This window comes from Zootoca vivipara, chromosome 9 (assembly GCF_965207765.1).
Source record: "Zootoca vivipara chromosome 9, rZooViv2.hap1.1, whole genome shotgun sequence".
NCBI lineage: Eukaryota > Metazoa > Chordata > Lepidosauria > Squamata > Lacertidae > Zootoca > Zootoca vivipara.
The window spans coordinates 43,325,658-43,341,600 of record NC_142592.1 but is presented as its reverse complement, the minus strand read 5'-3'; the positions used below and the strand labels follow the sequence as shown (position 1 = coordinate 43,341,600).

Genomic DNA, 15,943 nt, shown 5'->3' with positions numbered 1-15,943 from the left:
GTTCAAAAGGATCCTGCTACGTGCTCGGTACAGAAAATACGTAGGCGTAGCCTGCATTCCTTTAGCTCCTTGCGTCGGGGTGCCAACTACTGCCCATTCTTGAAAGTCATCTGCGCAAAGATCCTGTCCTACGAACCTAAAGAAAGCTCTAATCGAGGTACAGTTAATACTGTACAGATAAAATTGCCTCCGTAATTTACGTAACTGGTGCCAGTGCTGCTACCGTACATTGCGAGAAAGCTACGTACCTATCTTTCTTAGAAAACTACAGTACTGGGTTATAGCAGAGCCACGCGCACACTGTAACGTATAGGCTTCAGAGAATATCGCCTACCGACTATAGAGGAAGCGAACCGCGCTTGTAAGACAATGAACTTCGTATGCCGCAACACGGATCCGTTTTCCCAGCAATTTTCGCTCCTAACACTCCAAGACGCGGAATGCTCTCCGAAATTTCAGCTCGCTTCGCTACTAGGAACCTATTGCTACACGCCACGCCAATACATATACGCGAGCAGTGCGATATTGCCGGGGTTGCAGGCGGGCCTTAACCCAGGGCTTCAATTTTGTTTTGTTATTAGAATCAGTACAGTATTTACTTTTGGCTTGTGCACCACTTTGAGGTTCTCAGGTTTCTAAACTGAAGCAGTTTATAAACTTGTAAGCAACCGAAGTACTGTACAACGAAACCGCAGAAATCGTTTAGTTGAGTGATAAGCTTGAGACCAGGGACTTTTGTAAGCACCTTCGGAGCCTTTGTGTCTAAAAGAGCAAGTTATAAGAACATTTTAAAATGGTCTGCAGAATCAGACAAAATGTCCATTTGTGTAGCATTCTGTTCTCACAAGAGATAGCTAGATGCCATAGGAATAGTTATAATAATAATTTTATTATTTATACTCCACCCACTCTGTGCGGCTTCCAGCACATATTAAAACATAATAAAACATCAAACATTAGAAACTTCCGATACAAGATTTAGCTACTGTGCCCCCCCTGTGAATTCCCTAACACTACATTCACCAATTTAGCTTGAAAAGAGGATTAGACACATTCGCTGTCAGTGGCTCCTCCTAGTTATGATGGACACCTCCACTATCAGGCAGCATTCCTCTGAATGCAAGTTGTTGGAGAACATGAGAGTACAGTACCACCAAATTCATGACCTGTTTGTTGGCTTCCATCTTTTCAGGATTGTGAGAACAAGTTGCAGTTGTCTGGTGCCAGCATAAACACTGAACCGACTCAAGGTATTGTCTGCCTTATAAATTACTGCATGTGTCCTAGGCCCAAATCCTTGAGTTAAAAGCAGCACAGGGTGCTAAACCTTGATTTATCTGAATGAGGCAGCATCAGAAACCATGGTTTGATCTTGACTTGTTTTGATAAAAATCACAGGCATTTTGCATGAATTAACAAATTGCAGTTAGTTTTAAAAGGAAGCGAATGCTTCTGATCTCATCGTGATTGAGCCCGTGGAAGAGAAGAAAGGCTGGAAGACCACAAGCCTAAGGTTCAAAAATGTAATGCTATCAGCCCTCTTCCCTTTGTGTTCAGGGATGTTCAACATCACCTTTTGATTATGTTTGGCATTGCTGGATGCAGAGAGTTCCTTGACACATATGCTATCAGTGGCACAGATTGCATAGGAAGAATAAGACAATTAGAATAAACTTATTGGGAGGCAGCTTTCACACATAACAAATGAAAAGAAAGTAGTTTAATGCATTTCACGGATGAAAAAGCTAGCAACTGCTACATTTTATTAAAAATGCAAGTATGAACAATTTAGTTTCAGTTAAATAGAGCTGTCAAGACTCATAAAAACAACTTTATAAACAATTCTACTATTCCTCTAGCAGAAACCATTTCCATTTTTCTACACCAGCTTGTGCTTTATCTGGAAGCTACAGTGACAAGCATACTTTTTAAAATGCTGGGCAGTTAATAAATACTATTTTATTCTCAGTAGCATTCTATGCTATTATATTCCATTCTACATGCAAATATTGTAAGACTGCAAGGACATAGGTAGGCAGCCCTTGGCAGTGAAAACAATGTTGGGTGTTATGTCCTTGAGGTGGAATGTGATTTTTTTGCAACAGAAACATCAGTTTTAAAAAAGAGCAACAAACAATTAACAACGTTTAAAATAATTCCTAAGCATTTTGTAAGCCTTAATTCTCATACCCACTGGGTGCCTTTCAGCCTATTGAAATTGCTTTGTATTGACACCCAAGTTGTAGCAAGCCAGTTGCCACCTTGCACAAAATCTGTGTTGGCATGCAAAAAGCTCAGCCATACAGGTCTCAGAGGTTGACCATGACCAATTTACTACCTTCATAGAGCCAACCTGCTCAACAATTCCAAAAGATCACAAGATTCCCAGGGTTAATGTCAACAAGTGTTTAGAAATTAAAACACTCTGCATTTGGAACAAAAGTAACCAGGAATTGACTAACTTTAGACACGATTTAGCTTGTGGGCGTGCCTTCCATTGTTCACCCCCAAGTTCTGCCTATTCTTTGGCATCTCCAATTCCTCCGGCAGTTATTGAAAATGTGGCTTCATTTTCAGGCATTTCTGGGCTGAGAAAACACAGAATTTGAGTCCATTTTTAATAACTCTACATGCAGGCATTGATATGTAGAAGGGGAGGAATCCAGTGCATACATTACTACTTTCATGGGGGTTTGGATAAAATTTGTTTTGACTTTCTCATTGAATTTATTTCTTTTTCTTACATGGTAGAAGTAAAAGCCTTGATCATACATGGTTTTCAAGCACATTTTTTTTCAGATTTACTTGAATTCTGACTCAGATCATCATAACTGAATCAATATAAATACTCAGACTCGGTTACCATCCTCCTTAATATCAAACAGACAGCCATAGGCCTCGGCTAATTAGCAAGAACTGTTAATTACACATTTGGGTCTTTTGAAGGTGCCGAGGAGGAGAGAAGATTAGTTCAGATTAGTAAGGGCAGTTTCCCCTCTTATTTGGAACCTGAATCTTAATTTCTAAATAGAGTGCCTCCTTCATTCACACTTCCTTTTTTTATATACATCCATTCAGAAACAAAGTTAACTCGAAGCCAAATAAACCATAATAGGTCATTGGAACTATAGCATGCACTGTACCACACAACTTCTATATTACCTATCATATATCTTGGCAATACGCAACTCTCCTCTTCCTTTACGCAAACTAATTCTTGTTGTAGAAGCATGAGCGAGGATGTGGCCCCCAATGGGCTTTTTGGGATCAGCCTGAAAGCTAAAACAAACAAACAAAAAAAGAATGATTGGATGAGAGTTATAGGATAATTTAGGGTTGCCATATTTCAAAAAGTAGAAATCCAGACACAAAAGTTGTTGAGATTTGATTTCATTTGATTTTAGGACAGAGTTTTTGAGCTTTTTTCTTTTTCTTTTAGTTTTGCCCTAATAAAAAATGAAGTGTTAAGGAAAATCACTATGTCCAGGAAATTTTGGACGTATGGCAACCCTAGAATAATTGTGACGGGCAACACCCTTCCATACATTGCAGAGAAATGATCACCAACTGCTTCAGATAGGGAATTTTTAAGGGATACATAAAAGGTACATTACTTCTGGTTACAAACACATTAAGATAATTGTAGTAAATAATAGCCATGGATGTTATTTTGTTTGTTTAATTTCTATATTTTATCTTCTACTACAACCTTGAATGTGGTCCTTGAATGCTACCTTGAAATTGTTTAGGGCTTGCCCACAAATGACAGCCCTAAGCAGAGGGGGGGGGAAGGGCTCTGACAAAAAAGCATGAAGCAAATGTAAGTGGCAGGGCTCATCCACACTTACCTTTGCTCCACATTTCTAGGCACAGGTCCAGGCTTTCCAGCTCTGTGTCTTGAGTGCTTTTTCTTTTTCTTTTGCCCCTGTGCTTTCCCCATGAAAACCCACTCTTTATTGTTGAATCGGAGCAAATGGCAATCTGTGGGAAGCTCAAATTGCTGTTTGCTCTGATTCAGTGGTAAAGATCAGGTTTTTCTGGGGGGCAGGTGAGAGAGCTCAGACACGGACTGGGAAAGTGTGGACCTGTGCCTAGAAAGCATAGGGCAAAAGTTAAGTGTCAATAACCCCATAGTGTTCCAAGAAACACAAGGGGCTATGAAGGTGCTGGAGGAGACTCTTGAGAGTCCCATGGACTGCAAGAAGATCAAACCTCTCCATTCTGAAGGAAATCAACCCTGGGTGCTCACTGGAAGGACAGATCGTGAAGCTGAGGCTCCAATACTTTGGCCACCTCATGAGAAGAGAAGAATCCTTGGAAAAGACCCTGATGTTGGGAAAGATTGAGGGCACTAGGAGAAGGGGACGACAGAGAACGAGATGGTTGGACAGTGTTCTCGAAGCTACGAACATGAGTTTGACCAAACTGCGGGAGGCAGTGCAAGACAGGAGTGCCTGGCGTGCTCTGGTCCATGGGGTCACGAAGAGTCGGACACGACTAAATGACTAAACAACAACAACAATGAAGGAAATTACTCCCCATGTTCCTCCACTGTCTGTTAGGCATTGTCAGAACCATCCCTACTCAGCTAATCCTATATACATTTATTTATTTTTAATGCAAAGACACTTAACACCATGTCAGGTTTCCAAGCTGAAAAGTGCTGACACTCAGATGAGAAGCTCCCCAGAACTATTTATATCTGAAAGTGAAACTCTGGTGATCTCCATCCTTCTCCTTATGAACTTCAACTGGCATAATCTGGAAATGTGTATTTTTAAGGGGCCACATTCTGAGACTGATGTTGATGGAGAGGGGCATGAGTTGCACCAATGGCTAACTGGTCCTTCTTTACCCATAACTGCAGTGCACTCTTGGAGAAGTGAGAATATAGAAAAACCTGTTTAATATTCTTCATAGACTATCCCAACTATCCTAGCCCTTTCCCCATACCATCATACTTCCTATTTCTGTGGTTTATGAAAAATCGCAGTAAATTGCTAATAAATTGCTTACGTCATTGTTGCTCCCGGGTCAGCAGTCATCTGGTTAGTTATAAACACAGCCACGTTATATTCTGCAGTGAAAACAAGGTACAAGGGAAGATGATAAATATAAAGAGAAAATTCATTATGTTTCCTGCCAGAATGCTTTTAAGCATTTCTAGTAACAAATGGTGAACTATGCTTATTAAAGTTCCCGTAATATTGAAAAATACTAACTGCGTTTTAAACAACTCGCACATATTTGTTACATTTTATGGTGGAGTGGAGATGTGAAATACATTTCCCACAACCATACCTGACACTTATCTACTACACTATACTTGCTGTTCTGGCAGTATATTATCTGGTGAAAATGCTGGTGCTTAAACGGGGGAAAGATAATAGCCTTGGGCTACACTAACACTTGTTCCCCCCCCCCCAGTCATCTAAAAGCATGGTACTCTGCCTGACATGCTTTTCCTACCTTCTGATATTTTTTGAAGCCTTGACAGCATCTGAGCAAGCTTCTGTTGCCTTTCAGCCAGTTCCCCCCGACCACTGAAGTCTACGCGGAATAGCGCCATAATGGAATCAATTACCTGCAAAGAAATAGTAAAGAGGGAGAGGATGTGAAAGGAGAAGAATTTACTTGCAAAATATTCAAGATATATAAATGAACAGCACAATCTTATACACGTCTACTCAGAATTGAGTCTCATTGGGTCCCATGCTGGGTTTTCTGTGGGGTTGTTTTTTTGGAGCTGTTAAGTTGTGTTCTTTTATAGTACGGCAATGGATTTTGAATTATGGGACTTCTATTTTTATTTTTCTGTGTTTTACGTGTTAGCTGCTTTGAGCTACTCTTTTGGGAGGGGGGGCATTAGGTATACATTTTAGTATAAATGTAACATAAGTTGAGTTCAGTGGGGTTTATGTTAGTGGATACAGGGATGTAGCTTATTATTTATAATTCTTTATTTATAAAAATTGTATACCACCCTATACTCATAGATCTCAGGGTGGTTTACAACATAAAATTACAATATAAAAACCACAAAGTACATAATAAAAATAAGGAAAGCAGTGCAGATCACTAACATAATCATATGAGTTATACCAATAGTTTGAAAATGCCTGGCTCCTCGTGGAATTTGGCAGCAACATAATCAAGCAATTCCATCTGATGTTCACCTTGAAGCACCATGGAAGAATGATAAAAACAGGAAAAGCAGTTAGAAACCAATATGAAAGGGGGGGAATAAGTAAGCTTGCTTAGAAAGTAGAAACTTGTGTTTCAGAGGATTTGGCAGAAGCATAGTTTTCCACCAACAAAAATATATTGTATCTTTCATCTCATGTAAAAATATCATAGATAAGGTTCCATCCACAAAACGTTTAAAAATATTATGCTATACTGAAGCACTTGAAGTGGCTTTTGCACATCCAAAAAGAGCTTTTCACACAGTTGTTTGTTGAAGAAGCAGTGGAAATCAACCTCACATTTACAGCTTTAATTGACTTTAAGCAATGCTACTGTGGACTGTCTTCTGCATTTTTTTCTTGAGGTAACTGCTACTTTTTCTGCTTTAGGCAAAGGTAGAGCTTTAGAGCTTGGTAGGTGCTAAGGGAGCACATCATTATACCACTTGTTATACAGTGGTACCTCGCAAGACAAATGCCTTGCGCAACGAAAAACTCGCAAGACGAAAGCGTTTTGCGATCTTTTTGTTGACTCGCAAGACAAATTTTTATGTGGCCATGCTTTGCAAGACAATTTTTTTTTGTTTTTTTTTTGCTTTGATTTGTTTAAATTGGAAAACCGTAAGACGAAATTTTTGCAATACAAAATGAATCGCGGAACGAATTATTTTCATCTTGCGAGGGATCACTGTAATTGATGTTTGCTCTGAATCAGCAGTAAAGCACAGGTTTTTGCAGGGAGAGCTCCAGAGCAAAAAAAAAAAAAAAAGACTACTTAGACCACAGACCTTAAAGCATGGACTGTGTATGGAAAGCACAGAGGAAAGGTACATGTGGATAAGCCCAATGCAGGTAAGCTTTATACCCCAGACTTAAATTTGTTCTGCTGAAACCTACTTTTACCCAATGTAAATTAGGTAAAATAATCAAATACACTACAGGAATGCATAAGAACCACAACAACAAAAATAGAGAGTTCATATTTTAAAATGGTAATTCATAATATTCCTGATGGCCCTTTGGCATAGCTGCCAAGTTATCCCTTTTTTTCAGGGAAATTCCCTTATGCTGAATAGGCTTCCTCGTGAGAAAAGGGAAAACTTGGCAGCTATGCCCCTTGGTACTGAGCTGAGAATTGTTTAATCTTAAAGTAGGGAGGATTTACATTTCCATGCAATCTTCAGTTGCAATCTTACTTGTATATGCCCGTGCATATAATACATTGTCAAGAACTGCATCATGGTCTGCATTGAAGCGATCAGCAATATCACGAAGACGGTCTGGACGGCTGGGGTGTTTCCTAATTAAGGTATCTAGTTTCTAATCCAGTTTCTGAGATGTGGTAGCTGAATTCCCATAGAAGCAAAATTTCTTCTCAGCAGTTCTTCATGCACTACAGTTAATTAAATGAATGGTATTCTCTATACACCCACCCATAAAACTCAAGTTTCATATAAATGACTCTTCGAATCTTCTTAACACCACAAAACATATTTTTATTGTCACCATTCGGAAAATCTTCCAATTCTGTTAAAGCTGTAATATCTCAAAAGAAAGGATACAAGGTGTTTTCTGTGTCAATGAAAATAATCTTCCCACCAGTATAGCCATCCGTTCCAGGAAGCTGGGCTGTTACTATAAAACACACAATAAGGAGTGAACAAATTTAAGCCCTACTACATGCCATTTTAATACCTGGAATTTTTCATTATTGATAATCACTATCAACATTATAGTAAGGCCAGTGTAAATCCTCAAGACTACTTAGAAGTATCCCAAGTAATTTCTGTTCTTGACAAGCCCCCAATGGCATGATCAAAAGCATACAACGTGGAAGGAAGTTTCAAGTAAGTGAAGGAACTTCCCTTTCCATGGAGCATAGCAGAGTTCACTGGTTAATGACTCAGCCATTAGGGCTGCCATACATCCAGATTTTCCTGGACATTCCTGGTGCTTTGTCCTGGGTCTTGTGTAAAAAAAAAACAACTCAATTTTTGGGGTGTTTTAGCTTTTACTCCTTGAAATATGGCCACCCTATCCTCCATTAGCTGAAGCAGAGAGCCTTTTGAAACTGGGAAGAGGTCAATTTTGTTCTAGCTGTTGAGGAATGAGATTGAGGGTTTTGTTTTCTCTTCATTCCCCCCCCCCCGCTGTACTAGCTGAGGAACCCAATGATATAATCCTTTGGGGGATCTGCAGACCTTTGAGTCCTACAGGTCCTAAGCCTCCAGCCCTCTACCCCAACTCTGTTGGTACCGGTAGTAGCCTCCTGCCTGCTTGGGCATACCAGAAGCCTCAGCTGTGGCACATTCTTCCCCATCTCAGCAGCACTCCTTTCCTTTGGCTGGGAGGTGAATATACACCATCCTAACCTCCCCCTGGCAACAACATTGGAGGGGTGGTCTTAAGATTGTACCCTAAGTTAAGTTAGATCTGGAAATTATAAAGAACATTAAAATAGTAATTATAACTAGTGGCAGTTTTTTCATTTGTAAAACTAATATACTTTTAGGCCTTCATCCTTAAAATAGATTAATCTTGATGCAGAATGATTTATATTATTATTTTAAAAGCAAATTACAAGTTTTTGTAAACAGAACATACAATTCTCAGGATGAGTGTCATATACATACCACAAAGAGTGTGGGAAAGCTGAGTTTTGCCGGTTCGGAATTCTAATTAAAAATATAAAGAATTAAATTTGCTAGCCATATGAAACAATATAGTCAGTACCTCCCCCCCCCAACACACACACACACACACACACACACTATTTGGGCTGCTTTTCTGCAGAAAGCAGAATTGAACTCCCCATGCATCAGCTGATATTTAGGCAAGTTTGCCTGAACACTGCACAAAACTGGATTAAGTTTAAGAGATTTAGGGCATAACTTAAACTGATCATGAAAGAAATATGTCTTTTAAATTACCCATTAACCCAGGCATAGGCAAACTCGGCCCTCCAGATGGGACTACAGCTCCCATCATCCATGACCACTGGTCCTGTTAGCTAAGGATGATGGGAGTTGTAGTACCAAAACATCTGGAGGGCGAGTTTCTCTATGCCTTTTACTCATTTATATGGCCCCACCAAAACATTAATGGCAGACATCCCCAGCAAATACATGTACTACAAAAAATAGGTGTATGCCCCCCAAATATTTCTATAAACAAGCCAGAGTATCGTGTCACCCAAACACACATTTGTAATAGCTTAGGGAAGTGAACATGTTCCATGATATACTTTCACTCACCCCCAAAGGCTTCAGTAATTGCCATGCTTTCAATTCCACCACCCAAGAGTTTACTAGAAGTGCAGATAAGGGGAAGAAAACAGGTCACAAAGCCAAGAAAGCAATATGAAATAAACTTTTTGCTCTAAGGAAAGTGTGCCCATGTTGAAAGACCCTGCATGTAATTTTCATAGCATGTTTTGCCAGCATGGGTTGCTATTAGCTGGCTTTGAGCTTACAGGAAATTGCTATTCTTTCAGACCTTGAATATATACTATAGGGTTACTGTTGTGACATCAAATGACAACATTTGTACAGTCATTCAAACAAGATATGGACAAGCCTGTTGGCCATAGATGCATCCCCTTTGCACAAGCTGGCAAATAAGGCAGAAAATCTTCCATTAACTATTGTTTCCCATTTAACCTGAACCAGGAAGCTATAATTCACATATTCGGAACAAGCCACAATATTAAGCTATGTTTTGAAGTTGGCTTAATTAACTTGCTTGTTCTGAAGAAGTAGTAGAAGAGGAGGATATAAATAATTGGTTGATAGAGTTTCTGAAATTTAAATACCGTATTTTGGCCACAATCCAACATGGAGTTTGCCACACTTGTTCATTGAAATAAATGGGCTTAAACCTGCCAAACTGTATTGGACTCTAATCTTTTATATTGATCTTTAGCCAACTTATTTGTACACTATTTTTTTTATTTTAAAAAAAGGAAGTTTGTGCTTTAAATGTGATTTGTACATATTTCCCCCTATCTACTAAATTGCCACCCATTTTGTCTAATAACATAATTGCTAACTGCTCTATCTTTCTTAAAGGATGGGGATTAAGCAACATGGCCTGTCCTGTTACTTGACTTCATTCATCTGGGAAAGAAGACATCACCTGGGGATCTATTGCTCCTCCACCACCACTACCATGCCAAGAATATGGACACCTGTCCAAATCATCTCTTGTGCTGTAGGAAGTACTGCTTACATAAAAAGGCAATGGCCTTTCAAAAGAACAGACAGCTCTTCACAGTGCTGATAGGCAGTTCAATCAGAAGACTCAGAAGGCTTCTGCATACTACTGAGGCAACAGCTCTCCTTAGCCACCACGTGGTACTCTGAATTCTCCAGGGGATGAAAAGCTGCCTTGCGTTTCCTGCCTTCCTGGTTAGGTTTTGACAACTGCTCCAGATTTACAGAATGTGCAATCCTCCTGATGTTGCTGGAATACAACACCAACTTTCCTGCTAATTATCCAAGCTAGCTAGAGCTGATGGGAATTGTGGTCCAACAACAACTAGAGGGACACAGGTTTCCCATCCCTAGCCTACCCTTATTGGACTCAATTTGACTCAATTTGGACTTATTTTGACTCAATTACTTGACTGGACTTCCTTTGCCTTGACCCTGCTCTTGGGATTGCATCCTCTGTCCTATAAGGAGTGTCAGGACATCAACTTGGACTTTCCTGGGACCTTAAGTTGGGAGAAGACAGGATAAAGGCCCTGGCATCATTAGGCTTCAATCCTATATACACACTTGCCTGGGAGTAAGGTCCATTGAATTTAACAGGGCTTGTTTCAGAGCAGCCATGCATAGTGTGACACTGTTAGCTGTTAAATTGGGTCTGGATATAGAACTTGTTAACAAAAAAACAAACAACAAAACAAGCAGCAACAATAAAAGCTTATTGAAATACTGAGTTACAGTAAATAAAAAGCAGTGTTGGCTGTTTACTAACTCAAATTCTTGACTTCCAGTGGTGATATGGAACACCATCCTACGTTTCTCACTGTACTCAAAAGCTGTCAAAAATCCTGGTTCCTGTAAGAAGCACAAAGCGGTTGAAGCCTTAATCAGCATAAACAATGATCAAGGATGATGGGAGCTCTTGTCCAACAACATCTAGACTGCCACACATTCCCCAACCCTGGTCTACACTAACTGGCAGCTGCAATCCTAGATTTCAGATGGGATGTCTCCCAGCCTTATCAGGACATACTGAAGATTGAACCTGGAACCTTTGGCATGCTAAGCATGTGCTGTAGCCACAACCCTTCCCTACTTAATAGAGAAGAGTCCTCTACTTGCAGGGCTGTCTGGTCCATCAATAATAATAATAATAATAATATGTGTCAGTCAGCTGACTGTAAGGTTGTGCTCAGTGGAATGAAGAGAGAAGCAATTTTTCATGATTCCCTCCCTTCCCCAAACTTCCAAACCTACCCCAGAGTGTTAGGAGAACCCCCTAGAGCAGATTTAAGAGGGCACAGAAGGCTGCAGTGGGAAGGGGGAATAGCTGGAAATTGCTTTCCATCCAGTCCTGCTGATAGAAGTCAATCAACTGATCAACACCCTTGGATACATACAACACATTCTTTCTAAATTTGCACATATGAAGTAGCATATGCAGGCACGTGCCATATTTTGTCCTTTTTGTGATGCATTTCCTCTGTTTCTGTGATAGTTGATGACGTCTGATTAGAAGGCAATTTCCAACTATTGAACTAGTGAATTAATTACGTTTACTGCATGTTTTGACAATGATCTCTTAACACATGTGTAGCAGCTACACATTTATTTCACGGTGTGTTTACCATGAGTACAAATTGCAGAAAGCCATGGTTCTCTTGCTGCATGCTTTCAAAGTTAATGTGGTGAAACAAATGCATTGAACTGCCTTGCAATGGCTCATGATAGAAAAACACAGCTTCCATAATATGTGAAATCGACCTCTACGATAAGTGCTTTGGACAAGAATGTGCTTAGCTAGGAATATACTAACAGTTACTCCAAGATAGATAAATAGGTAGGTAGGTAGGTAGGTAGGTAGGTAGGTAGGTAGGTACTGGATTGCCAACCACCCATGGGTGAAGTTATGATGGCTTGCCAGGCACATTAACTGGTACAAATATTTAATATGAGGGTTTTAATAAAGCAGTAATGGATTTCACAAAATGATTATATTCTATCTTATGCTACCAGTGGGAAATGACCCAAGGATGGAGTGCTAGAGTTTGCTTACTATAAGTTTGTTGGCTGCCTCTTTTATCTTCTCCACTTTGGCCTCTGAGAGTCCCTTAACACTGCATAGTGCCCGCCTAGTTGTCATCTGAATTCCTTTGATGGTACAAATTCCCACTGTTTTCAGCTTTTTGATATCAGCCACATTCTGTGAAGGACATAAAAATGATTAGAACTCTTGATGTTCATGAGATGTTACATATATCAGGGAGGTTAATAAACCAAAATTTTGTTCCTCACTAAAATTAGGAGGGCTTATAAAGGGTTTTTGGTGCAGGTTTTCTAATTACATTTATTTTTATCTCATTTTAACCAATAAATGCAAGTGTATTTTGATTTCTACTCTGTGGTATGTTTTTTAGTCAGGTCCTTTTCAGAAAGGCTGGATCAACATTATGAAAATAAATTAACAGAATGAATGTGGCACCTATATATTGCTTGGATCTCATTGTTTTCCTAAGCAGCTGGAAATCCAAGGCAAAATTGCACAAGAATGATGTATAACACAAATGGGGAACCTATAACCCTCCAAATGTTGCTGGATTACAGCTGCTGTCACCCCTATCAATTGGCCATGCTGGCAGCAATGGAGAGTCTCAGGTTCCGCCCATCCCTGATTTCTAAGAATATTAAGCTGTACAATTTCTATATAAATTTCTGGTGATGTCCAGATAGGAGTACTTATACCTTGTCGTTCTCTAAGCATTCATTGTATTTTTTCTGAATGTAGTGGGCATTTAATAATTTCTCTGTGAAGGTAATAAAAGCAGTTCCAGTCCAGTAGATTATCAATGACACAAGCAATGGAACAGCTGAATATCTTTCTTGGTACAGGCTGCATTCATGTTAATTATTACCTCTAGGATGGCCAGGTTAAAAAAAGAGACAGAGTTCTTGCAGCTTTGTAAGTTGTGTAGAAGAAAGAATTTTAGCCGACACAATGGTCTTTTTCACCTGACCACCATAGCTTATCTCAGTTTAACAGTAGTGCACACATAGTCCAAGTAATCTTGACTACTATAAAAGACTGAAAATTCTACGTTTTCTTGTTTGAAATTAAGGATGTGACGCCTGCTTCATAATAGCAGTCAGAGCTCAAATAGAGAACAGAAAGGCAGATAAGGATACAGATGCATTTTTAAGTGTGCTTACAATTCCATGCTTCTGTAGCAGGTCGATGTCCTGGAAAAAGGACTCCTAAAGGGATGCAAAAACAACAGCAACTACCAGGATCTTTGTTATTTTGATATTTATGCACACATCTCTCACTTTGGTCAACCAACTAACTTTATGTTATCCCAGAGCAGGGATTACTTTTAGAGAGTTTTCTCCATGCTCAAGGGTTTGCAGTACCAGGACCACCTTTTTTGGTTAAAAAGTATGGCACTTACTGTAACAACTTTATGGTGAGTGCCCGCACCTATTTTTCTAGAAAGAAAGCACTGGGGTTTCTTAATAGTGGCAATTAATTAATTGTAATGAATGAATTTGATTTTTTTTACCCAACCTTCACCATACGGTCCCAGGCAATATAAAAACACAACATTAAAAATCAGTTAAAACAATTTACAATCAAAAGAATAGGGTGGGTCCTAAAACATGCATCTCGGGTGCTAAAGGCCAGGATAAAGAGAGGTACATTTCAGCTTATGCTGAAAGCTATACTATAAAGGTGCCAGATGCGCCTCTGTGGGCAGCTTAGGGGCTGCCCTTGTAGAATGCCCCCTTTCAAGTTGCCACCCTGCAAAATTTTATGAGTATGCACATCTTCTAAGTCTAGTAAAAATGAACCATTTTGTTTACTAAAAAATGAATGTTTTATTCCATTTTGTGTAATTTTCTTGAGAAATCCAGACAAAACAAACTTTGCATCTATACCTCATCATCCTGGAATCCTGGTTCTTCCTGGACAACTTGATCCTCAATGGACTTCATTGTAATATAAGATATAGCAAGATTTCAATCAGTGCTGCAGGAAGCAATGGATAGTGTAAAAGCATATGAAGTAATAAGATATGCAACTATTTTATGGATCTGGAGTGTGCACTTTATATAAGATGGCAGCCTTTGTCACTTATATACCTAGCATCACCAAGAAGGGACTAAGTGTTCTGAATAGTTTTATCATAGATTTAAAAGAGAGTTGTTTGATTCCAACATGCTTGAATACTTCCATCACACTGATGTAGCAATGGCTAATTTATTCAGCCTGGGTTGTGAGACTCTCATCCGTTATGGAGCACTGGAGCATTTGATATAATAATAATAATAGAATAATAGACTAGAATAAATCTTTATTGTCATTGTCCCCTAGCAGGGACAACGAAATTTCTCGGCTGCTATTATATTAAATGAAAGCTATGGTGTAAAAGAGTTCCCACATAAAAATCTCCAAATTTACCATATAAAAGAAAATACAGATTTTGAAAGCTTTTTGTATTTATTTTGCGTTGTGATGATTTTGAAAATGTTCATGTGAGCCTCCTGCAAAGAGCTCCCTACATGAAAATGAGGTGATCAAGTCACCATACTTAGACGTCAACACCTCAATAATATGGATTGGTCTTCAGTCTATGTTCTTTTCTCATGCTTAAACTGTGGAATGCTCGCAGCTTGAAGAAAACAATGGCATCTGCCATCCAATCACTCAGTTTCAATTCAACAATATGCTATTGAAGTGACAAGTGATTTAACAGTGAAAAAGCGGAAAAACCACTAATTTGTAATTATCATGTTTCAAAATAACTTTAGGAAAAGGTAAAAATATTTTACTGAGGTAACATAACCACCCGCTCCTCAGTAATGACAGATGGGAAACATCCAGTTAAAAAGATGAAGGGCATGTTGTACCGTAACTCCTGTCTTTTTATATCTTGCCTACTTATTGAAGATCACATCATACTTGCACATTGTTTTCTCATTGTTCCCAGCTTTCTTGACCATGATACCGGTTCAATTTAAAAAAAAAAATCATACAACTGTGTCCATTTTCATTTTTGGACAGTGGAGCTACATATCAGGAAGAAGTGAGGCTATAAGAATGTTCTCTACCTCAGGTTCCAGTGACACAAAGTGAAAATGGAAGAGGCCAGGAGAGGACTCAGGTGACTGTTTTACTAATGGTGAGGTTTTTTTTTTTAGGTATGTGAGCTGAGAGGACTCGCCATGACTCAGCAGTGTATCACTGAACCCATTTCAGTGCCATAAGAAATCACCTGATGTTGAAAGAAACAGCAATGTGAATCCACCCATACTAGTAACTTTCTGAGGTAAAATCTAGTGGCACTCTTCTAATATATCCAGTGCAAGGTCATGACCTTCTTTCTCATGTGTTTTCAGTATTTTTTTATTGTTTCTGACCCTCCAGCACTTTGACAGAAAGGTAGTAAATATATACTAAAACTAGTAGAATGTGCCAGAAAAAGGAGGGCAGTTTAAGCATTCAAGTGGCAGAGAAAGCTCAGAATAATGTATGGTGGGAAAGAGCATCCCCCC

General features: G+C 39.2%; 1 protein-coding gene and 1 long non-coding RNA gene across 2 annotated transcripts; one reads left to right on the top strand and one right to left on the bottom strand.

The window, feature by feature from the left end:
• Positions 1–40: 40 nt before the first annotated feature.
• On the top strand, positions 41–11,189 carry LOC148684620 (uncharacterized). The gene is made up of 3 exons (XR_015945873.1): positions 41–157; positions 1,193–1,250; positions 10,253–11,189. It is a non-coding gene; the product is annotated as an uncharacterized LOC148684620 (long non-coding RNA).
• DMC1 (DNA meiotic recombinase 1) lies at positions 1,693–14,490 on the bottom strand. Its single transcript, XM_035128222.3, has 13 exons — positions 14,327–14,490; positions 13,601–13,645; positions 12,450–12,596; positions 11,166–11,248; positions 9,440–9,492; positions 8,819–8,860; positions 7,748–7,820; positions 7,382–7,473; positions 6,103–6,176; positions 5,470–5,584; positions 5,017–5,077; positions 3,163–3,279; positions 1,693–2,588 (listed from the first exon to the last, which is right to left on the bottom strand). Exons 1-13 carry the CDS (start codon positions 14,381–14,383, stop codon positions 2,519–2,521), a joined length of 1,029 nt encoding a protein of 342 aa, XP_034984113.1. The 5' UTR covers positions 14,384–14,490; the 3' UTR covers positions 1,693–2,518.
• Between the last annotated feature and the right edge of the window lie 1,453 nt (positions 14,491–15,943).